We start from the raw sequence: 25,723 nt of genomic DNA, 5'->3' as shown, positions 1-25,723 counted from the left end.
AAGCCAGCTGAACTTAGCAACTTCACAAGTGAGCCTGGACAAGACCAGCAGAAGAACTGCCCAGTCAAGCCAAAGAATCATTGAGAGGTGAAAAACTGTTCCAAGCCACTGAGTGTTTGGAGACCATGAGACCATGTGCTACTGATGCAACAACAGGCAACCGATAGGGCACAGCCCTTCACCTGGGCTTACCAGGAGGACTACCGTTCCTACCTTCCTGGTGCACAGGGAATCCAGGGTCCTAAAGCCAAAAAGCCCGTGCCCTGGAGTTTCTTTTGAAGGAATGGAAACCCTGACTCCTCCCATCCACATGTGCATTTCATTTAGCTTTTCCAGTGTAAATGACGAAGGGGCCACTTCCCTCTTTCCTAAGCAGCGGGCTTCACACATCTCCTTTCTGCTCTGACTGACCCTTCCTCAGTCTACCAAGCCTGACGGAGGGATGGGGCAGTGAGACCAGTCTGTCTGCTGGCAGAAATGTGGGACGGTGTTCTGGACAGTGATACTGTGAGAAGATTCTGGCACAGTCTTTTGTTTTTCAAAGCCTAGCTTTCCTTTACAAAGTTGTTCAATAATTTGGCCTTGGCAATTGTTGAAGAGAAGGGCTTAGGATTCATAGTTAAAGAGACCGAGTTTCTTTGACAGAAATATGAACTGTTTCTTGCTCCATTAGAAAGAAAACAGCATTGAGGATGGCACAGTGGTACAGTGGGATTAGCCTGTAGGGCTGGCATCCCATTTGAGCATCAGTTCAAGTCCCAGCTGCTCCACTTCCAATCCAGCTCCCTGTTATTGCACCTGGGAAAGCAGCAGAAGTTGGTTCAAGTATTTGGGCCGCTGCCAGCCAAGTGGGAGACTCCCATTTCCAGGCTCTTAGCTTTGGCCTGGCCCAGCCCTGGCCATTGTGGCCAATTGTGGAATGAACCAACAGATAGAAGATCTCTTTCTTTGTCTCCCTCTCCCTTTCTCTGTAACTCTGCATTTCAAATAAATACAATAAATCTTGTTTGAAAAATGAAAAATGAAAGAACACATTGTTCCCTAGAAACTGAAAAAGAATAAATCATGCCCAAAATATGTATCTCCTCCGTGGGCTCACTAGACCGAGAAATTTCAAAGACAGGACTGCTGTGAGCATCTAACATACCTCTCCTCATCTCCAAATTTACACCCTGGGGAAATGCTGGGAGAGGATCTGGTGGTTTGAGTTTAGAGAGGTTCCAAGAGAGCTCCCATTGGCTGAATCTTCCCAAGACCTTTGGGATGGCATCACTTTGATGAACGACCATGAATGACCATTGGCTGACCAGCCTATTAGCTCCCAAGAGTAGTCTCATACTTTCCATGATGCCATTATCACAGGAGGAGAATTGCCTTGCATGCCAGAAATTCATTTAAGCACTGTCAACTCATTCTGTACTTGTGGGCAGACCTAGCTAGGATGGGAAATTGCCATCACAAGGTTGTAAGGAGAAATATGATCATGGTGTTTAATGGCATTATGCCAATTTGGGCTGGAGTCTCCTCTTTCCGTAATCAGATTATCCTTGGCAACAGGCGGGTAATTTTCAAAGTTGTTGGTCACAGTGTTCTTCTCTACCCTGAAAAATATTTAAATAGCATTTGTGAGCACTGCTCATAAATGATCTCCTAGCCTCCTATTTTTCAGCATCTGTTCTTGGCAAGGCTCTTTATAATACAACCCCTCCACCGTTAAATAAGTTAATACTGCGCTCTCTTTGAGGTGACTTTGGGAGACTCTGCCCTCCAACATCGTCTAGATCGGCTGTCTTGTTTACATCTTGACCACCAGTGCCTGCCTGATGCTGCCCAAACTGTCCCATGAATGTCTGTGTGAACCTCTCCTGTTTTGTTGTAATTTAGCATTCAGAGAGGACTCTTCTGCCAAGTTTTTAGGAAAGGAAGCCTTTTTGTGATAGTAGACTCTTGACATCCCCACACGTGAACTACAAATGACATTATAGTTAAGTTCATTTCAGTTGCACAACTATTCCCAATGAGTAATGACTGACTGACACATTAATCTGGAGGGGATCTCTGGGGGTGGGGTGGAGGCAGGCGGGCTCCTCAGGCTCTGTCTCTGGCCATGCCCTATTCAAGTTTTATCAGGGACTTGGACAATGGCCTAGGACTGTGTTTCTGATACAGTAGCCCCTAGATTAGTCACAGTTCACTAGTTAAATTATTTTAAATGAAATAAAATCACTTCAAGGGCTGGCACTGTGGTGTAGTACACTAAGCTTCTGCCTTGGCTCCAGCATCCTATACAGGTGCTCGTTTGAGTCCTGGCTGCTTCTCTTCTGATCCAGCTCTCTGTTAATGGCCTGGGAAAGAAGAGGAAGATAGTCTGAGTGCTTGGGTCCCTGCATCCACATGGGAGACCCAGAAGAAGCTCCTGGTTCCTGGCTCATATCGATTCACCCCTGGCCATTGAGGCCATTTTGGGAGTGAGCCAGTGGATGAAAGACTCTCTCTCTCTCTCTCTCTCTCTCTCCCTCTACCTCTCTCTGTAACTCTGCCCCTCAGGTAAATAAATAAAATATTAAAAAAAAAAACTCAAAAATTCAGTTCTTAAGGCATCCTAGCCACATTTTAAGTGCTCAATAGCCACATGTGGCTACTGTGTTGGACAACACCATCCATGGAAAAAACCCTGTTGGACAACTCTGGTCTAGAAGGAAAACACTGCATTTATGAAGGGGATGGAGTGGTAACTGCTGATGAATTTCATTTGAGGTGAATATATTCAATTATGGTCTGACTAGCACCCATTTGCCCTTCTGAAAATAACATCCCAATTTTCCTTGGGGTAGGAACGTGGCAGGTGTCAGTCCATGTGTTTGGGGAGTGGGTGATTTCAGGAGGCAACATGTGGTTCTGACTAGACCAATTATACCACTGATTCCATGATCTAGCCACTGTGATCGACTCAAAGATGGGTAAATAGAAAATCTTAGCCAGGGAGTCTCAATCCTGGAACTTGTTGAATCTGGAACACTGCAGGAAAGAAATTATGCCTACTGAGGTTGCTGCAAGATAGGATTTATATTCAAGCTGCCAACACCATCTCCTCAGAGACATTTTTGGTAGTCCCCTGTCTCCACATGTGCTTGAAACTGACATCCGTGAACTCTTCAGCTATATGAACCCTGTTTTGCTTAAGTTAGCTTGAGATTCTGTCACTGGTGACACAGAAGTCCTAATTTAACATTCAAGAATCCAAAATTATCGGAGCAGGTGGATAATTGTCTTAAAGCTTAAAAAGATAAATTCAGAGCTGACTGTGATGTTAAAAATCAATGGTGTGGGGGCCTGTGCTATGGCTTAGCAGGTAAAGCTGCCGCCTGTAGCGTCGGCATCCCATATGGGCGCCAGTTTGAGTCCTGGTTGCTGCACTTCTGATCCAACTCCCTGCCATAGCCTGAGAAAGCAGTGGAAGATGGCCCAAGTCCTTGGGCCCCTGCTCCTGTGTGGGAGATCTGGAGGAAGCTCCTAACTCCTGGCTTTGGATCAGCACAGCTCCGGCCGTTGTAGCCATTTGGGGAGTGAACCAGTGGATGGACACCTCTCTCTCTCTCTCTGCCTCTGCCTCTCCGTAACTCTGCCTTTCAAATAAATAAATCAATCTTAAAAAAAAAAATCAATGGTGTGGGGGCTGGCATTGTGATGTAACAGGTAAAGCCACTGCCTGCAGCTCTGGCATCCCATATGGTCACTGGTTTGTGTCCTGGTTGCTCCAATCCAGTTCCCTGCTAATGGCCTGAGAAAGGCAGTGGAGGATGGCCCAAGTGCTTGGGCCCCTGCACTCACATGGGAGACCTGGAAGAAACTTCTGGCTTCCAGGCCCTGCTCATGCCATTGCAGCCATGGAATGAACCAGCAGACGGAAGATCACTCTGTCTCTCCCTCTAGGTGGCTATGAAGGCTTCTGGGGATACTTGAGACATCTGATGTTTGTTCTGAGTAGGTGATAGTTACATTAGTGTGCTCAGCATATGAAAATGCATGTACCAGCTTTTCCCTTTTCCTTTATGAAGAACATACTGCAACAAATAACTTAAATAAGCTTAGAGAAGATACTTCATTCATGGGCAACCGACTTGGGGGTCTAATTTTCTTCCAAGTTCAATATGAGACAATAGCTGTTCAAAAAGCCAACGGAAACTTGGGCTGGACTCATAGACAAACGCACTCAGATGTAAGACAGTGACCATCACTGTGAAGTGAAAAAGAGCAGTCTCTGGGAAGTACACGCAAAGTAGAGGATGTTCACAAATCTCAAAGCCACGTGTCATGAAAGATCAAAAGGAACAGGAGTAGTCAGTCTGAAGAGAAGAGATGAGGGGATAAGATAGAGACAGGAGTACACTTGCAGGCCCATGGAAATGTTGCAATGATCAGATAACCTTATCATCTGCAAATAATATTCTTTTCTACACAGAAATCCCCAAGAGAATCTACTGGAAAAACTAAGGCTAAAGTTTTCCTTCTGAAAAATAAATAGCACTGATAAAAGTAATATACATCTTAAATGAGGAAACACTTCAGAGTTGACAAAGTTTTTCTGTGAAGGGCAAGAGAGTCAGAATTTTCGTCTTTGTAGGCCATGTGGTTTCTGCTACAACAACCCAACCCTGCCACTGCAGAGTGAAAGCAGCCACAGACCTGTAAATGAGAGGGTGCTGCTGTGTCTCAATAACATTTTTTATTTACAAAAACATGGTAGAAAGACTTGGCCTTCAATTCACAGCTTTCTGACCCCCTGCTTTAAAGGGATAAAAGCAAAGACCAAAGTAATGGGGGGGGGGGGGAATATATTAGGTTTGACTACATAAAAACTAAGAATTCCAAGGCAGGCATTTGTTCCAGTGGTTAAGATAATGCTTGGGATGTCTATATCCCATGTCCGAGTGCCTGGGTTCAAGTCCCCAGCTCCACTCCCAATTCTAGCTTCCTGCTAATGCCACACCCTAGGAGTCAGCAGCTGATGGCTCAAGTAGTTGGGTCCTTGCAACCCTTGTGGGAGGCCTAAACTAAGTTCTAAACTCCCAGCTTCAGCCTGGTATAGCCCCAGCCATTAGTGACACTTGGACAATGACCCAGTTGATGGGAGCGCTCTCTCTATATGTATTTACACCTATCTATCTGCATCTCAAATAAAATTTAAAATAAATAATAAATTAATTAAATAAATAAAATTTAAAGTAAAAAATAAATAAAAGAGCTCCAACTCATTAAAAACCTCACTAAAAAATTTTAAAGCAGCACATAAATATACATATTGTAGAAAATAGATGACCATTCGTGACAACAAGGACTGACAAACCTCCACCCAATGTCATTCTCTTCCTCCATCTCCTCCTTCCTCACTCTCCTCTTGCACACAGACTTATGAGGGTACTTCAAAGAGTTCATGGAAAAATGGAATTGAAAGACTTGGTGCAAAAAAGTTTTGAAATTCATACATATAAGAGGTCTTCAAAAGGTTTGTGAAAAATACATATTATTAAAAATGCATAGATTTCAAAATATTTTGCACCAAAGTAAACATTTTTAAATTTTGTTTTCCAGAAACTTTAAAAAATACTCTCTTACACATAATCAGTAAAATCAATTAAGAAAAATAAGTAGAAAAAGTGGGCCAAAAAATAGAAAACTGGGTATTCAATCTTAAATATCTCAATTTTAGGGAAATTAAGATGACAAGACTACTTTCCAAATATCAGCGAAGCATGTCTCTGATGCTGCCATCCAATGTGGATTGGAAAGCAGTGGAGAGGCAAGTCTGGTTCAGGCCATGTCTAAATGAACAGTTTACATTCTCATGTCTACATTCTCATATCTGGGAATCTATCCTAAGTAAGTACTAAGTAAGTAACCAGAGCTATGGCCAAATACTTTTAAAAAATTATTTATTTGAAAGGCAGAGTGACAGAAAAAGACAGAGTCAGAGAGAAAGATCTTCCACCTACTGATTCACTCTCCAAATACCCATAACCATCAGAGCTGGGCCAGGCTAAAGACAGGAGCCAGGCCCCACTGGGGTCTTCCATGTGGGTGGCAGGAACTCAAGTACTTAGGCCATCATCTGCAGCCTCCCAGGAACATTAGGGGGAAGTTAGATTGGAATCATGGAGTAGCCAGGACCCAAACCTGACACTTTGACATGGGATTCCAGTATCCCAAGCAGGAGCTTAACTCACTATACTACAACATCCACCCCTGTGCCCATATACTTATTTTTTAAATTAGTATTATTATTTATTTGAAAGGCAGAGTTATAGAGAGACAGAGGCAGAGAGAGATACAGAGGTCTTTCCACTGGTCACTCCCCAGATGGTCACGATGGCCAGAGATGTCCCAATCCAAAGCCAGGAGCCAGGAGCTTCTGGATCTCCCACATGGGTGCAGGGGCCCATCTTCCACTGCTTTCCCAGGCCATAGCAGGGAGCTGGATGGGAAGTGGAGCAGCTGGGACTCCAACTGGAGCCCAAATAGGATGCCAGCACTGTAAATGGTGGCTTTACTGGCTAAGCCACCCTCTTTGCTCTCCTCTTATTGGCTTAACACAGAGCCATTGTGGGCTTTTTCTTGGAGCCTCTTCTTGCTCCATCTATCCTTGTTTCCTAAATAGCTCGTGCAGTCCCTTGACTTTGGAAAGGTCACATTTGCATGCTGATGACTTTACAAGTATAACCTCGGTCCCTGACATCCCCGTGAGCTCAGACTCACATGTTCACTTGCCTCCCTGAGAGCTCCTCTTGGATGCAATAAGAGCACGCCAAATTGCACAGTCCTACAGAACTCCTGACTCTCTCCAAATCCTCCCTCCTACCCCAAGCTTCCCAGTCTCAAAATATGGCACCATCATCCACCTGTGTTCTCAAGCCAAAAATCCAGGCATCATGATCAACTCCCTCTTTTCCTCACCTGACACTCAGTCCTGTGGCTCTACCTCCTCATTCCTGCATGACTACACCCTCCAGCCTCTCTCCTGGCTCCTGGCTTCAGCCTCATCCACCTCCAGCCATACAGGAATTTAGGGAATGAACCATTAGAAAGGAGTGTATGCTCTCTCTCTCTCTCTCTCTCACTCTCACTCTCACTCTCACTCTTTCTCCTTCTCAAATTAAAAATTTTTCAATTTAAAAACCTCTTTTCATAATAACCCTAAGAAATTATTTGTGGCCAGCGCCGTGGCTTAACAGGCTAATCCTCTGTCTTGCGGCGCTGGCACACTGGGTTCTAGTCCCGGTTGGGGCGCCGGATTCTATCCCGGTTGCCCCTCTTCCAGGCCAGCTCTCTGCTATGGCCCGGGAAGGCAGTGGAGGATGGCCCAAGTGCTTGGGCCCTGCACCCACATGGGAGACCAGGAGAAGCACCTGGCTCCTGGCTTCGGATCAGCACGATGCGCCAGCCGCACTATCCACTCTGCCTGTCAAATAAATAAATAAAAATAAAATAAATAAAATAAATTTCTTGTTAAAAAAAAAAGAAATCATTTGCACTTTTTTACTATACTGAATTTGCACTCATGGTGCAAAAGCAATGGTGGGTAAAACTACTGTGCCTTTAACAGAATCAGCCCAGTAGTCACCAATGCCCCACTGTCTTATATGTGCAGAAAAAAAAAATCAATACCAATTTCCCTTAAAAATGTCCTTGATGAAGCAATACAATGTATTCACTTTATTAAGTCTCAATCTTCAGTATGTGTCCTTTTAATATGCTGTGTGACAAGATGAGAAACATAAAGGAAGGATGATCATCCTCTCAGTCTGCACTACACGAGCCACCACTTAAGCTTGTGCACTAAGCGAGTCCCTTCTCTCTCTCTTTTTTTTTTTTTTCTTTTTGACAGGTAGAGTGGACAGTGAGAGAGAGACAGAGAGAAAGGTCTTCCTTTTGCCGTTGGTTCACCCTCCAATGGCCGCCACAGTAGCGCGCTGTGGCCGGCGCACCGCGCTGATCCGATGGCAGGAGCCAGGTGCTTATCCTGGTCTCCCATGGGGTGCAGGGCCCAAGCACTTGGGCCATCCTCCACTGCATTCCCGGGCCACAGCAGAGAGCTGGCCTGGAAGAGGGGCAACCGGGACAGAATCGGTGCCCTGACCGGGACTAGAACCCGGTGTGCCAGCGCCGCTAGGCAAAGGATTAGCCTAGTGAGCCGCGGCGCCAGCCGTGAGTCCCTTCTCTCACAGAATGCTCCTTTTGCCTAGGAATGACCAGGAAGCAATGGCTGTCCAGACTTGAGTATTGTGCAGGCATTTTCTCTAAAATGAACAGAGGAATCCCCTCAAAGCCGACAACATTTGTTGCTAAAGATAAAATAAGAACTTTCAAGCAAAAATTTGAATCTTTGAAAAAAAATTTTTTTTTGACAGGCAGAGTGGATAGTGAGAGAGAGAGACAGAGAGAAAGGTCTTCCTTTTTGCCGTTGGTTCACCCTCCAATGGCCGCTGCGGCCAGCGCACTGTGCTGATCCGAAGCCAGGAGCCAGGTGCTTCTCCTGGTCTCTCATGCGGGTGCAGGGCCCAAGGACTTGGGCCATCCTCCACTGCCTTCCCGGGCCACAGCAGAGAACTGGCCTGGAAGAGGGGCAACTGGGATAGAATCTGGCGCCCCAACCGGGACTAGAACCCGGTGTGCCAGCGCCACAAGGCAGAGGATTAGCCTGTTAAGCCACGGCGCCAGCCAGAATCTTTGAAAATTTAACTAACCACCATGAGCTTATAGTTTTTCCAGTACTTGAAGAATTGTCAATGAGATTGGTGCTGAAATTATGATGTTTTAATAAAATATACTGACATATGAGGCTGGTACTGTGGCATAGTTGGTTAAGCCTCCACCTGCAGCACCGACATCCCATATAGATGCCAGCTCGAGTCCCTATTGCTCCACTTCCAATCCAGCTCCCTGCAGATGGCCTGGGAAAGCATTGAAAGATGGCCCAGCCGGCGCCGTGGCTCAACAGGCTAATCCTCTGCCTTGCGGCACCGGCACACCAGGTTCTAGTCCCGGTGCGCCGGCCACAGCGGCCATTGGAGGGTGAACCGACGGCAAAAAGGAAGACCTTCTCTCTGTCTCTCTCTCTCTCTCTCACTATCCACTCTGCCTGTCAAAAAAAAAAAAAAGAAAAAGAAAGATGGCCCAAGTGCTTGGTCTCCTGTACCCATGTGGGAGACCTGGAAGAAAAGCCTGGCTCCTGCCTTCAGATGGGCCCAGCTCCAGCCATTGCAACCCATTGGGTAGTCAACCACTGGATGGAAGACCTCTCTCTCTGTTTCCCTATCTCTGTAACTCTGTCTTTCAAATAAATAAATAAATCTTTAATATATATGTATATATATACATATGCATATATATACATATATGTATATATATATATATATATGCATCAACACTTGGAACTCAGTGAATCAGTATTTTCTAATAGACCAATATATGATGCACAGGTAAAAGAACCATTCAAAATGCAAGCTGGGGTGGAGGCTTGGCCTAAGTGGTCAAGACACCACTTGAGATTCCTGTATCCCATCTCTAATGCCTGGGTTCCATTTACAATTCCTGATTCCTGATGATGCAAACCTGGGAGGCAGCAGGCGATAGCTAAAGTAGTTGGGTCCTTGCCACTCTCATGAGAGACCTGTACTGAATTCCGGCTCTCGGTTTCAGCCTAGTCCAGACTCAGCCTTTATGGGTATTTGGGAGTAAATCAGCAGATGAGAAGTTTGTCTGTTCCTCTGCCTCGCAAATTAAAAAAAAAAAATGCAAGCTACTGTGGTGAAATGAGAAGGCCATGCCAAGATGGCCGCTGGCAACAGAAATTGCCTGGCAACAGGCTGTAATTGGATGGCTTCGGAAACCACATGACAACAGAGTCTGCCTGGCAACAGGCTGTGACTGGTTAGGGCATAGACCGCCCCTTGACAAGATCGGCTGTCTTGGCTATTTAAGCTGCTGTACCAACTGAAATAAACGAGTCTGCAGGCTGCTAGCCTCTGGCCTGCTTCCACCTGGCTCCCAGGGTCTGTGTGGTGACTCCACGCCTCTTGCCCCCACCATGCTCCTCCTCTCAGAACGAATCCACAGCAACAAGCTACACCAATGGATTCAATAGGAAAAGTTAAAAACATACGATTGCAGATCACACATTCCAATTAAGTTTTTTTTTTTTTTTTAAGATTTATTCATTTATTTGAGAGGTAGAGCTACAGAGAGGCAGAGAGAAAGATCTTCCATCTGGTGGTTCACTTCCCAAATGGCCACCAGGCCAGAGCTGGGCAGATTCAAAGCCAGGAGCCAGGCAGCCAGGAGCTTCTTCCGGGTCTCCTACGCAGGTACAGGAGCCCAAGAATTTGGGCCATCTTCTACTGCTTTCCCAGGCCATAGCAGAGAGCTGGATTGAAAGTGGAGCAGCTGACTCAAACTGGCACCCATATGGGATGCTGGACTGCAGGCGGCAGCTTTACCTGCTACACCACAGTGCCCACCCCTCCAACTAAGTTTTAAGAAACTACCAACTCCGGGTTCTAATCCCAGTTGGGGTGCTGGTTCTGTCCCAGTTAATCCTCTTCCAGTCCAGCTCTCTGCTGTGGCCCAGGAAGGCAGTGGAGGATGGCCCAGGTGCTTGGGCCCTGCACCCGCATGGGAGACCAGGAGAAGCACCTGGCTCCTGGCTTTGGCTGCTCCAGCCGTGGCAGCTATTTGGTGGGTGAACCAACAGAAGGAAAACCTTTCTCTCTCTCTCTCTCTCTCTCTCTCTCTCTCACTGTCTAACTCTGCCTGTCAAGAAGAAGAAGGAGAAGGAGGAGAGGAGGAGGAGGAGGAGGAGGAGGAGGAGGAGGAGGAGGAGGAGGAGGAGGAGGAGGAGGAGGAGGAGGAGGAGGAGGAGGAGGAGGAGAAGGAGAAGGAGAAGGAGAAGGAGAAGGAGAAGGAGAAGGAGAAGGAGAAGGAGAAGGAGAAGGAGAAGGAGAAGGAGAAGGAGAAGGAGAAGGAGAAGGAGAAGGAGAAGGAGAAGGAGAAGGAGAAGGAGAAGGAGAAGGAGAAGGAGAAGGAGGAGAAGAAGAAGAAACAAAATGAAACAAAACTACCAACCGCTGATTTTAGGGATAGTATCAAAGAACAGCTATAATTATCGGAAAAAGGAATTAAAATATTTCCTCCCTTTTCTAACTATGTATCTGTGTCAGGTAAGATTTTTGTTCATTTACCTAAACCTAAAAAACACATTACAACAGGCTGAATGCAGAAGCAAGTAAGAAAAGTCAGCAGTCTTCTATTAAGCCAGACCTTTCAAAGATTTGTAGGGGCCAGCACTGTGGTGTAGAGCACAGAGCCACCATCTGCAGCACAAGTCCCAGCTGCTCCACTTCTGATCCAGCTCCCTGCTAATGTGCCTGGGAAAGCAACGGGAGATGGCCCAAGTGCTTGGGCCTCGGTACCCACGTGGGACACCGGGAAGAAGCGCCTAGCTTCTGACTTCAAACTTCAGCTTGGCCCAGTTCTGACTGTAGTGACCATTTGGGGAGTGAACCAGCAGACGGAAGATCTTTCTCTCTCTCTCTATTTCTAGAACTCTCTTTCAAATAAATAAATAAATAAATAGGTCTTTTTAAAAAAAATTGTAAAAGTATAAACAAGGCTATTTTCTTTATTGCCTTGAAAAAGCCATTATTTTTCCCCAAGACACTTCCCTTTTTTTTGGTTATTTATTATTATTTTTTTTTTTGAAAGGCAGAGTTACAGAGGGTGAGGGAAAGACACAGAAAGAGAGAGTTCTTCTATCCTCTGGCTTGCTCCCAAATGGCCAAAATGGTCAAGGCTGGGGCAGGAGCCAGAAGCTTCTTCCAAGTCTTCCATTTGGGTAATAGGGGCCAAAGTAGCTGGACCATCTTCTGCTGCTTTCCCAGGAGCATTAGCTGGGAGCTGGATTGGAAGTGGAGCAGCCAGGACTCAAACTGGCGTCCATATAGGATGCTGGCACTGTAGGTGGCAATCTAACCCACTATGCCACAGCACCAGTCCCAAACACCATTATTTTTATAAAAATATTTATGTGAACTTGTGGTGGGCTATTTTTTAAAGTTTTATTTATTTGAAAGGCAGAGTTAAAGAGAGAGAGAAAGAGATTGATTGATTGATTGATTGATTGATTTTCCATCCACTGATTCACTCCCCAAGTGGCCACAATGGCCAGGGATCTGCCAGGTCAAGGCTAAGAGCCTGAAACTCCATCTAGGTCTCCCACATGGGCGGCAGTGGTCCAAGTAGTTGAACTATTTTCCATTGCTTTCCAAGGCACATTAGTAGAGATGCTGGATCACAAGTCCTGGCACCTATATGAGATGCCAAAGTTGCAGGCATCAGCTTAATCCGCTGTGCCACAATGTTGGCCCCAACTTGTGGTGGTTTAAAACACATCCACAGGGGCGGGTGTTAGGTGCAGCGGTTAAGTCGCCACTTGAGACACCTGCATCCTGTAACAGAATGACTGGGTTCAAGTTCCAGCTGCTCCACATCTGATCCAGCTTCCTGCTGATGTGTACCTTGGGAGGCATCACGTGATGGTTCAAGTACTTACTTGGCTTCCTGCCACCCATGTGAGAAATCTGGTTGGAGTTCCTGGCTCTTGGCTTTTCGCCTGGCCCAGCCCTGGCCATTGCGGGCGTTTGGGGAGTGAATCAGCAGGTGGAAGATCTTTCTATGTCTTGGTCTCTTTGCCTTCAAATCAAATGAAGATAAAGAAACAAATGTTTCTTCTTCAAGTGAAGACACTTATTGCCTTGCTCTTGAGTCTAATGAACAGAACACTGGTGGAAGGCATGATCTGTGGTTTCTAAGATCAGCTCCCAAAATGCACTGCAGCTGCCTGTATTCTCTTGGACCATATACTCCGAAGGAAGCCTCCTGCCACACTGAGAGAGGCTCTCAGGGCAGAGAACTGAGGCCTCCTGACCACAGCCATGGGATCTTCCAGCCCCAACTAAGTATTCAGACAACTACAATCTTACGGCCCCCCAGCTAAGCTGCTCCTGGCTTCCTGAGCCACAGCCATTATGTGAAACAGTCACTGTGCATTGTTGTAAGCTGCTGAATGCTGAGCTCATCTTCTACGCAAAAATAGATCATCAGTACAGCAGAGAATGAGGTGATTACAATGATTTAATGGAAGAATAAAGGAATATTTAATTCCTACGCTTAAATTTCTAGTACAGTAAATATCATTGGATAGAACTCAGGAGTAGACCAGAAGGTTGGAGGACCATTGCCCTAAACACTTTGCAAATTGCCCCTTGATTAAATATTCCTCAAATTATCCCATGTGACAGCTCCATTTGTTCCCTGGATAAAACAATACTAAAATATTATCAGTGGCAGTTTCTGCTCGGTATTATGTTCTTCTTAATGTTTCTTCTTCTCTGTACTTTTAAATTTCTCTACAACACAGATGTGTTATTTTTACAACTAGAAGAAACGAAACTTCCCTTTTCAAAATCACCAGAAGTGAAAGTCCAAGCTGCCTCCTTTAGATGAGCCCATAGCTCAAAAGGCAACTTGAAGGGCCAGGTGGCCGCTGACATGCCTGGGGGTTGGGGGAGGTTGGCAGAGGTGCAGGGTACCTGGCTCCAGCTGCCCCAAGCCAACGTCAGCCAGAACAGCTCTTTCCTCTATTTTACATACTGGGTTTCTGCATATTAGTTCACTTAAAGTTTCCGTTGCTTTTTTTTTTTTTTAAAGATTATTTATTTATTTGAAAGGAAGAACTACAGAGAGGCAGAGGTAGAGAAAGAGAGAGGTCTTCCATCTACCGGCTCACTCCCAGATGGTCACAATGGCCGGAGTTGTGCCAATCCAAAGCCAGGAGCCAGAAGCTTCTTCTGGGTCTCCCACGAGGGTGCAGGGACCCAGAGACTTGGGCCATCCTCCACGGCTTTCCCAGGCCATAGCAGAGAGCTGGATCGGAAGTGGAGCAGCTGGGATCAAACCGGTACCCATATGGGATACCAGCACTGCAGGCAGCGGCTTTATCTGCTATGCCATAGCACTGGCCCCATCCATTGCTTTTTAAACGTAAGTCTGAAAAACTTCCCCATGAAAATAACAGTTGAAAAATTGAATCTCTGCCTCTAACTTACTGTTTTTGCATGTCAGAGTTTCTATAAAGGAAACCTTACACATTGTGAGAGAAAACTGACAACATACACTCAGCTGTTGCAAGGAAGTTCGGGCCATTGGTACCTGACTAAAGGGCTTATGTGGGGGCCCGCAAAACAAAGGGCCCAAAAGGCCAGCAGAGGAGGCACTAGGCCCATAAAGAAGCACAGATCGGACCCACAGCAAGGGGTTGTTGTTTTCCAGGGAAAACCCAAAAGCAGGAGGTGTCCGGACCAAAGACAACCAATCTGGGTTTGAATCCTGGGTCTGACACGCACACCTGTAGGGCGAGGCAGGTGACTTAGCCTCTCTGAGCTCCAGACTCCTCTGCTGGAAAGTGGGACTTGAGACCCAGACAGCTTGCAGCCGTCCTGGAAAACAGCACTTTCCATGCCTAGGCAGCTGCCGAGAGAAACAGAAACGTACGGCTTGCACAGCAGTTTCCTCAGCACCAGCATTCATCACCACAATGCAGATGTTCATCAAGTGGCGAACGGTAGTGGGATGTACCACAGGGCTGTACAAAAGTATGGAGCCCTGACACGGGCCGCTGGGGGAGCCCTGAAATCATTTGGATAAAAGAAGCCAATCGTTGGGGGCAGTGCTGTGCCGTAGCGGGTAAAGCCGCCGCCTGCAGTGCCGGCATCCCGTATGGGTGCCTTTCAAATCCCGGCTGCTCCATTTCCAATCCAGCTCTCTGCTATGGCATGGAAAAGCACTAGAAGATGGCCCGAGTCCTTGGGCCCCTGCACCCACACAGGAGACCCAGAAGAATGCTCCTGGCTTCAGATCGGCCCAGCTCTGACTATTGTGGCCACTTGGGGAGTGAACCAGTGGATGGAAGACCTCTCTCTCTCTTTCTCTCTGCCTCTGCCTCTCTGTAACTCTTGCATTCAAATTAATTAATTAATTAAAAAAAAAAAGAATAAGAAGCCAATCATACAAGATCACATGTCTTTAGGACTCCATATAAACAAAATGCCCAGAAAAGGCAGAAAGTAGATGAGAGACTGTGGCTGTGGCTGGCACCTGGGTAAGAGGCTTCTTTCTGGGGTCATGGAAATGTTCTAAAAATGGATTGTGGTGAGGAACACACAGCGCTGTGAATTCGCTGAAAATCATTGAATTGTATGCTTAAACTATGCAAACTTTTTGACACGTAGATCAAACATATCTGAATTAAAACGAGATCTGGCTATCTAACCTCAGAAGGTTGCTGTGGGGATTAACCGAAAAGAAATATGTAAAGCAGGCCGCCTGGTACAAAGTCCGCACCTGGTAAGTCACAAAGACAATGACCGTCAGAATATGTAACGGCAATAGACTCTGTGAAGGTAAACCAGCAGCAATTTCTGTCATCTGCCTAGTTCTTACATCACATCAACATTTATCAACTCAGTGTACTCCCCTCCAACTTCATGAGGCAGGCTTATTATTATCAGTCTCTTTCTTATACATGGGGAAACCGAGGCATCTCGAAGTTAAGTAACTTTCCCAAGGTTGCACAGCTAAGTGCATGGTAGAGCTGGATCTGAATCCTGGAGGACGCATGAAGAGTCTGTGCTCATAGCCACACCACTGCCCTGCCTCTCAGCAGGGTCCCAAGCTACTGTGCTAACAGAACAGGCTCAGGGAGGGCTCCCCGGGGACAGTCACGTGAGACTCAACCCTGAAGGGTCATTGGAACAAGTCGGGGAAAAGTGTTCCAGACAGAGGGAACCAGGTGTGCAAAGGAGGGGAAGTAAGAGAACACAGGGCCTAGGGAGGAGCCAGGAGCTGGCTGGGGTGTGGGGTGAAGCAGGGGGAGCAGTGAGGGTGGGGTCCAGGCAGGTCCCAGGTCACGGACATCAGCCGGAAGGCAATGCAGGAGGAGGCAATTCAGATGCTCCCCACGTGTGGCCTTTGTCTTGGATAGGAGGGGGAGGTTGACTCAGAGGGTGCTGTGAACTCGGGGGAGCAGGGCAGCTGCCACCCCACGTTCCCCTCCCACTGTGAACTGACACCCCCGGCAGCCTCCCAACACCAGCTCCACCAGCAGGCAGGAGCTGCTCCCAGCCAACTACTGTGCTGCCGGCAAGCCGAGCAAAGCCCAGCAAGACTGAGGGCTGACTGACGGCCGCCTCACCCCCACCCAAACCAGCCACCCCTGGACGCCAGGGCACTCTCACCCTGGCTCCCTAGCTGACAAAGAGCACGGTGCTCTGGCCCCTCCGCCTCGCTTGGCTGTCCCCAGAGAGAGCGGGGCCAGGCCCTGGGGTCTAGCTCTTTTCTTGTTCAAATGTTAATACCCTTCTATGCAGCTCTTGCATTTTCCACACGTGTCCTAGATCAACATTTGCCTGTGTGCACAAAATGGTCACTGTGGCAAAAGGAAAACCTCCACGGCCATCAGTCAGGAACCGGCTCAAACACTCGGGTAGACCCATTCTATGGAACATTTCATGGACGGTAAAAGGAGTGCTGTAAAGACATTGCGCTGTCCGTGTTCTGGTGAGAAAGTGTCTCTAAGATATATGGTTAGGGGGAAAAAAAGAAAAAGAAAAAACTGTAGAATAATATACCCAGATGTCATCATGTGTACTTTGTACACATGGATGTTTGAATTTTTACAAAAGGAACATATCTGAGTGTATCTGAGCTCTGACGAACACTGAAGTCTATAAAGGAAACGTGTTACAGTGATCGCGGTGCTAGCCCAGGGCTCAGGGGGAGTTCTCAGAGCTGGCACACTCAGCCCTTGTCTGACTCCTGCCACACCCTCTGCAGGCCCAGGGCACAGAGCTGCATTTTACAGAACTGAAAACCAGACCCAGAGAGAGGGCACACGCTACTCAGGGCCACAGGCAGGGCTCAGGCTCACTGCCCTTGAACGTCAAGCGCTGTGCTCTTTCTCACCAGGACACAGAAGTCACCAAGGAAGAACAGGCAGGGGTCTGGGGAGGCTCACCCCACCCCCCGCAGATGCCCTGAAGCCCACAACCCCTGAGAAGCCCGATGGCAAGGGGGGAGCAGGGGCTGTGTCAGGGGAGAAGCAGGAAACGGGAGGGGGGAAGAGGAGCCACTGAACCGCCGCCCCCGCCAGTCAGGCTGCATGAGGAGCCGCCCCCTGAGTGGGACGGGGCTGCCACGTCACCCGCTGAGCCACGCGTGGGAAGGAGGCCTGCAGGGCTGTGTCCCCAGCCTGAGACTTCACGCTCTGAGCCGTCTCCAGCACCCTGCTCTGCTCATTTCCTAGAGGCCTGTGGAACTAGTGTGGAGATGCACTGTGCCTTACAGACGGCTCTGGAACCTGGAGAGGAAGGGCAATGCGGCCTTGTCACCCTTCACCCCCGATGTTCAGCACCAGGAGCCTCTGGGATTTTTTTAAGGGTTTGGAATATTTGCATATATAATGAGATATCTTGGGGATGGAAGCCAAGCAAAATTCATTTAGGTTTCATATGCACCTTCTATACATAGCCTGAAGGTAATTCTATATGACACGCTCAGTGAGCCTGTGTTCCGACTGCCACCATCGCAGGTCAGGTGTGGAATTTTCCATTTGCAGTGTCACATTGTTCCTCGGAAAGTTTTGGATTTTGGAGCATTTCAAATTTTGGGCTTTTGGATTAAGAGGCCAAACCCATAAAACTCAACACCCTCTTGTGCTGTAAGTACCACCACACCTCAGTTCTTGCATCAACTGCTTAGCACTGGGTGTCCAGAGGGTATGTGGAAGCACACAGCAAACATGGCCGGGCCTCTCCAAGGACAGCCAGAAAGACCCTGTATCTAGGGATGGACCAGAGGCGGCTGTGGGGAACCACAGCCCTGAGCCCAAATTTCAGCTGCGCGATGACATGAACCCCCACAGCCACCCACCCTGCTGCCCAGAATGTGCCCAGGGCGCAGGACTCTGGTTGAGTCAGGGATCCTCCATTCACGCCTGTATCAGGAAGCTGACTCAAGAGTCCAGAGTTTTTGATCCTGTTCTGCCACCACAGTCAAGGTTCTGAACTCTCTGAATCTGTTTTCCCATCTGTAGAGTGGCTGTTATCCATGACTCTCAAGATCATGGGACACATTTTAATAATGCAATTACATAAAATGTGGCAAGTGCAGTGCACCCATAAACTCTGGAAACACAGATTTTAAGAGTGCATACCTATGTTGTACCTTGATCACAAACTCACTTTTTATTTTTATTTTTTTATTTTTTTTTTATTTTTGACAGGCAGAGTGGATAGTGAGAGAGAGAGAGACAGAGAGAAAGGTCTTCCTTTGCCGTTGGTTCACCCTCCAATGGCTGCTGTGGCTGGCACGCTGCAGCCAGCGCATGGCGCTGATCCAATGACAGGAGCCAGGTGCTTCTCCTGGTCTCCCATGGGGTGCAGGGCCCAAGCACTTGGGCCATTCTCCACTGCACTCCCTGGCCATAGCAGAGAGCTGGCCTGGAAGAGGGGCAACCGGGACAGAATCCGGTGCCCCAACCGGGACTAGAACCCGGTGTGCCTGCGCTGCAGGCAGAGGATTAGCCTGTTGAGCCACGGCGCCGACTCAAACTCACTTTTTATGGAGTAAAAATGTCCCAAACAGCATTGTGCATACTTGTCTATGTTTCTAGACTTTACAGACATCCTATAATATGAATGTGATGGAATAAAATATAATGACGATATAAAGTAATACAATAAAATAAAACCTATTCATCATCACTTACTGGGCATGAGGGGCCACAGCCAAGAATTTCACAGTATTACCCAATTGAAGCCCTTGAGGCAGTTACTATTATTATCCCCATTGTACAGAGGTAAACACTAAGTACAGGGAGCCAATGTGACCTGTCTCCTTGCCAGGGTCACCAAGGAACTAACAAAGCCAGTCTTGGACCCAGGCCATGTAACTTCAGAGTCTACACCGTAACCATGCTGTACATCATGTGCACCCACAGCAAAAGTTAAATAGAAGACACAGCACAGAGCGCGGACCAACCTGGGCTCTGCACAGAGGCGGCCCGTGAGAAAGGCAAGGGCCTCTCGGAGCACAGAGACCAGATCCAGCTAGCTCTTCCCCACCGGACCTACAACAATGCTGTGCAGGAAGTGGATTGTCAGTAAACACTGGTGGGACGGAAGGAAAGTTACTATGGGATTCGTTAGCCAAGGGCCGGAATCTTTGTTTCCAAACAGCCTAAGATAAATCCAAAGCTTGTCCTGGGAACCCGCTCTTGCTAAGCCGGGTGGGACTGCCTGACCTGAGGAGAGGCCCCTGGAGTGGCGCAGGGAGGCCAAGGTGGCGTGCAGCCCGCCCAGCACGTGGGCCACCTACCTTCCTCGGCGTCGTTCCTCAGCGAGGCCTCCAGCAGCGCCACGCTGGCCTCGAAGGACACCTTCTTGCGGCGGCCGCCCGTGCTGCGCTTCCGCTCGTGCTTGCGCTTGCGGTGCTGCAAGTCCTGCTCGTACTGCGCCCACTTCTTCAGCTGCTGGGCCCGGCGCTTCTGGGCGGCCCGCAGCCGCTCCAGCGTGGGCACCTTCTCCAGGAGCTGCAGCTCCGTCAGCAGGTCCACATGGCTGGCCATGGCTGCGGCGCCTCCCCAGGCCCCGGCTCGGGGCTAGCACAGCACGCCGGGATCTAGGGGAGCATGGGGGCTCCCGTGGGGCTGGGGCCTCATGGTGGGGCCTGTAGCAGAGAGAGAGACACACATACACACACACAGAGGGACATATTCGTCAGGCTTGAAAACTCAGAGCTCCAAACCCATGTGCGTGTCCTTTCCCTTGCTTCTTGGACAAAAGCAGAGATCTGGCTGTTCTGCAGAAGGCAGTAGCTGGTAAGCACACGTGGCTGCCTAACTGTAAACTGACTACAATACACCAAAGTAAAACAGCCCGGTGCCTCAGTGGCAGCAGCCACATTTCCAGCGCACAGGAGCCATCTACTTTTGGTGGCTATTGTATTGGACAGTACAGAAAGGCTTCCACGGGGGGCAGGCTACTCCACCGGAGAGCAGAGGTGTGCTGCTCCAGCCATGCCCACCTACCAGGAACCAAGTCCTTCCAGTTTTCCCATACAAGTCTGCCTCGAAAGGTCTGTGGAAAATGGACTTAAAAGACAAGTTTATTTCAGGGTAAACAACATTTGAAATTCATGCCTATGGTAGGCCTTCAAAAAGTTTGCAGAAAAATGCATATTATGAAAAAAGCATGCATGCATTTGAAAAAAGCATTTTGTATGGAAATAAACATCTTTTAACTCCATTTTTGCATGAATTTTGGGAAGCCCCCTGGAATAAAGCCACCATACTCTAAGGGTTTTGGTACATCGGTACTGGCACCAGAAGAGGCAGCTGGGGACTTTATGTGATGGGGACTCAGAATCCAGAACATATGGAGGCTGTCGGAGCATCCAAACAGAAGCCCTTCCTCAGAAATGTGAGTACCTAACACGCAGCGCAAGCCCCTTTCATTCTATGCATCATGGGATGCAAGTTGTTAGGGAGCTGGAGGGAAAGGACTAGGAAGCCAGAGGATGTATCATTCTATTACGGCGCTTCTCAAAGTGTGGTCTGGAAATCCTGTGGGAAATCCCTGAGACTCTTTGAAGAAGTCCACAAGGTTAAAACTATTTGCATAACTCTACTAAGAGATTACTAACCTTTTCACTCACGTCTCAAGTATGCAGTAGTTCCCATTGCAACAGATTAAATGTGCAAATAGATATGATACACCAGCAAAAGTTTACAAACAATATTACTTTTCTCACTAATCATTTTTGCTATAGAAAATAGGATTTTTTAATCAAGATATGTTATATGAGCATTATTCCATGATGTTATATTTTCACAAGTCTATTAAAAATGTTACAGGTTATCATATTATTATATCATGGGTTTGCTGTTATTTTAAAATTTTTTAAGATATATTTGAGAGACACACAGAAAGCGAGCTCCCATCTGTTGGTTCACTTCTCATTTGTCCACAATGCCCAGGCTGAAGCTGGGAGCCCAGACACAATCCAGGTCTCTCTCCTAGATGGCAGGAACCCAATCACCTGAGCTATCACTGCTGCCTCCCAGGGTCTGCTAGCAGGAAGCTGGAGTCAGGATCTAGAGTGGGGAACTGAACCCAGATACCTCTAGGTGGGATGAAGGCAGCTTGACTGAGGCCTTTTTTTTCCCCTCTAAGATTTATTTAACTGAAAGTCAGAGCAACAGATTGACGGGGGGAGGGAGGACTTCATCTACTGTTTCACTACCCAAATGGCTGCAATAGCCAGAGTTGAACCAGGCCAAATCCAGGAACCTGGAACTCCATCCAGGTCTCCCATATGGGTGACTGGGTCTCAAATACTTGGGCCATCTCCCACTGCCTTTCCAGGTATATTAGCAGAGCAGCTGGGACTTGAACTGCCGCTACAATATGGAATGCTAGTGACATAGGCAGCAGCTTACCCTGCTGCCCCCACAAAACCAACCCCTTAACTGAGGTTTAACCTGTTAGGCTAAACACCTTCCCCTTTCGAAATTTGTTATTTCTAAAGAAATTAATACTATTTTTAAATTTCTCAATATTCACTTATGATAAATACTGACAGACATAACCCACATCCAAAAAAGTTCTTTGAGAGCCTCAATTTAAGGGCATAAAGTGATCCTAACTCCAACAAGTATGGTAACTACTGAGAACTAGAACATTCCAGTTGAAGTTCCACTCTTTAGATCGTCTTTAAGAAGAAAACCTCATGCCTCTTGTTCTCATGAGCCTCAGACAGTACACAGTCGACAGAATTCCAGACTCTCAGGCCCCCTGGGCATCACACAGCACCCTGTGGCTTCTACAGAGGAAGGGAAGGTCCTGGGACAACCACATGGACCTCTCTAAGCCTGTATTCCCACCTGCAAAATGTCTGGTCCCCCTCCCTGAACTTCCAGGGCGTTCAAGGAACAAAAAGAGCTGGTCAGAAATAGTCGCCCACCTGATAGCAAAGAGAAGCGAGCTTGGAGGAGGAAGGGCAGGAAGTGTCGGCACGGCACATCTGTGAACCAGCAGGCAAGGCTGATGCCAGTCACTGGGTGGCAGGAAAGACTGGCGCAGGTCTCAGTGAGGAGCAGGATGGCCCTGGGCTTCAGGAAGCCATTGTTAATCTCCTGGGCTCCCTGCTTCCTCTGACCTTCCCGACCACCCTTCCTCTGGACCGCCCTTCCTCTGGACGCTAAAGACTAGGCCTCCGCATTAGCCTGGACCCTCAGGAGCTCCGGGTGAGTCCGGTTATTCTTCCATTCTTTCCCAGCTCTGAGACTGGAGGTAAACAGGCAGAATGGGGAAGGGGCTGGCTTGCTAGTGCTCTTAGGACAGAGGTTCCGGGGTCTGAGTGGGTGTGACCTCAGACATAGATAAGTCAATCCCAAGGCTCGGCATGAAACAAGCTGACTGACCTGGGTTGCCCTTTGCTTGGTTTGGTTCTGATTTTTGTTTTGAATACCTTATTATGCTTTTCAAATTAATTAATTAAAATGTTTCTCTTGAGATCATTGCTGGTTCTCATGCAGATGTCACAACACAGAGAGATCCCAGTACATCTAACCCAGTTTGTTCCAAAGATAACAGCTGGAAAACTGCTGTATATGACAGCCAGGAATCGACACTGACACAAGCTACCCATCTTATTCAAATGTCCTAAGTTTTACACTACTGACTGCTTATAAATGTTACCATTACTTATTACTTATTTGAATGCATGTTTTGTTTTATTCAATTTTATCAAGGCATTCATTGCCATAGTCAAGATATAAAGGATTCCATGACCTCAAGAATCCCTCCTGTTCCCCTTTTATAACCACATCCTTCCCCAGACGCCCCCTCCCAGCCCACTCCTGCCCTGCCCCTGGCAATCACTAATCTGTGCTCCATCTCTAGAACTCTGTCATTTCAAAAACGTCATATAGATGGAATCAGACAGCAGGCGGCCTTGTGGGGGAGGGGGGGGAGGTTGGCTTTTTGCACTCAGCCTTGTCCCTTTGGGATTCATCCAACTTGTTGCATGGATAGCGCGCTCATTCCCTTTCGGAATAGTATTATTCCACTTTGTGGATGGGTCCCATAAAGTGCACCCTTGGAAGAACATTGGGGTTATTTCCAGTTTGGGGCTATTACACTCATGCACAGCATTTGTGTGACTGTCACTTTTCACGTCTTCGGGCTAAATGCAATCATTGGGTCACACGGCAAATGCAGGTTTAGGTTTCAGAAAAACTGCCAAGCTGCCCTCCGGAGCGGCTGCACCAGCTTCCGCTCCCTCTAGCAAGGCAGGAGTGCTCCAGGGCCTCCAGCAGCATATGGTGCCATCGCTGCTTTTTATTTTAGCCATTCAGGGAGATATTTTGGTTGCCTTTTTGGAAATAAGGAATTTTTAAAAAAAAAACTTGAATTCATGGCCACACAGTATCATTGGGGTGGTCAGGCCTCACTGAGAGCTGCTGACCACATGTTTACTTCCCCCACTTTCCCAAGTGACCAAACATTTAATGAACAACTGTTCTGTGACAAGCCCTGATTCAGGCCTAGGGACCAGATCCGCCTTTAGGAAATGCCTATCTGTCTGCTTGTCAGTGTATCCATAAAACCACCTCTCTACAGAGTCTAATGAAGTAGACTCTGTCATCATGCCCACTTTCAGTTAAGAAAGCTGAGGCACAGTAATTGGCCCAACATCACACAGCTTGAAAAGAGAAGAGCCAGTATGCCGGGGTAGTCAGGGAAGGTCTCGAAACCAGGGGACAACTCGTTTGAGAAGCAGTTTCCTCGGTAAGAGGAACAGACAGGAGCTGAGAGGGAGCTCAGCTGCGTGGAAAGGCACGAGAGGGCTGACCATGCTGGAGGGAAATTCTGCAAACCAACACACACAGACATGGCGTGAAGAGGCTGGGGCTGCCCAGCGCAAAAGAAACAGGGAAGTCTTGGGACGGTGATACACAGTAAGTGAGCATGAGCCAGACTTAACCAGAAAGCCCCCTCTGGGCTGTATCATGTTTGTGGGTTTCTTGGGTTTTAGGACATGCTACAGTTTACAAATTCATTGTTAGCATCTAAAACTTGGATATTTTATATCCAACATCGTACTTTCAGCTTTTCTTAGAACATCTCAGAATCGGGCCATGCTGGTACTCATCAACAGGTACAGAGCAGAGCTGTTGCCTGCAGATAGGGCATGAATTCTCCAATGCACCACAGACCCCACGACTCCCCGAGGCTCCATCCTGACTGCCTTCGGTAACTGACAGTACTTGCTAGCTTTGAGTCTCCAAGTCCTGGGTTAGGCAGAATGAGACCCCAGGCTCCAGAGACCCATTCTGCACAAGAAAGGGAAGACAGTGTGGGTCTGCCCTCTGCAGAGCAGGAGCAGCGTACAAGGAAGCGCTCAGGTGCACCTCAAGAATGCACACCTGAGGCCAGCGCCGTGGCTCAATAGGCTAATCCTCCACCTGCGGCGCCGGCACACCGGGTTCTAGTCCCGTTCAGGGCGCTGGATTCTATCCCAGTCGCTCCTCTTCCATTCCAGCTCTCTGCTCTGGCCCGGGAGGGCAGTGGAGGATGGCCCAGGTCCTTGGGCCCTGTACCCGCATGGGAGACCAGGAGAAGCACCTGGCTCCTGGCTTCAGATCAGTGCAGTGCGCTGGCTGCAGCGTGCCGGCCAGTGGCCATTGGGGGGTGAACCAATGGAAAAAAGGAAGACCTCTGGCTGAAAAGCCTATGAGAGTATTTTAGGCATGGAAAGCCAAGACACTCAAAAAAAAAAAAGAAGAAGAAGAAGAAGAAGACCTAAATGAAGGATCTCAGCAAGTGTGATCCCAGTGGAAAGAACGGGGCCATCAAGGTAGGAGGTACCTTTCTCTGAAGGGAGGAGAGAACTTCCACTTTGACTATGACCCTGTCGGAATAAGATTGAAGTCAGCAAATCCTAAAGGCTTCCATAGCCTTGGCAACCCATGACTAGAGCCTAGGGAGATTACTGACGCCGTAAACAAGAGTGTTAAATTGTTAAATCAACATCAAGAGTCACTGTGTACTTACATCCCATGTGGGATCTGTCCTTAATGGGTTGTCCAATGTGAAGTAATGATATAGCTAGTACTGAAACAGTATTTTTACACTTTGTGTTTACATGTGGGTGCAAACTGATGAAATCTTTACTTAGTATATACTGAAATCAATCTTCTGTATATAAAGATAATTGAAAATGAAAAAAAACTTGGTGTTAAATTGGAAATTACACAGAAAACTAATCAATTTTTTAAAAAAATATCATGTAGGATCTCTGTCATTAATGTCATTAATGTGCTGTACACTGTTATTCAATGCTATAACTAGTACTCCAACAGTATTTTTTCACTTTGTGTTGCTATGTGAGGGCAAACTGTTGAAATCTTTACATATACTAAACTGATTTTCTGCATATAAAGAGAATTGAAAATGAATCTTGATGTGAATGGAAGGGGAGAGGGATCGGGAAAGGGGAGGGTTGTGGGTGGGAGGGAAGTTATGGGGGGGGGAAGCCATTGTAATCCATA

General features: G+C 47.6%; 1 protein-coding gene across 1 annotated transcript in view; it reads right to left on the bottom strand.

Moving 5' to 3' along the window:
- PPP1R16B (protein phosphatase 1 regulatory subunit 16B) overlaps nt 1–19,735 on the bottom strand; it is a 93,544-nt gene extending 73,809 nt beyond the window's left edge. Inside the window, exon 1 of the mRNA XM_062202356.1 lies at nt 19,486–19,735. Within this exon, the coding sequence (XP_062058340.1) occupies nt 19,486–19,735 (250 nt within the window). The remainder of the gene's footprint in view (nt 1–19,485) is intronic.
- Nucleotides 19,736–25,723: the final 5,988 nt, after the last annotated feature.

The sequence above is a fragment of the Lepus europaeus genome, chromosome 10, assembly GCF_033115175.1.
Source record: "Lepus europaeus isolate LE1 chromosome 10, mLepTim1.pri, whole genome shotgun sequence".
NCBI lineage: Eukaryota > Metazoa > Chordata > Mammalia > Lagomorpha > Leporidae > Lepus > Lepus europaeus.
This window is presented reverse-complemented; position numbering and strand designations above follow the sequence as displayed.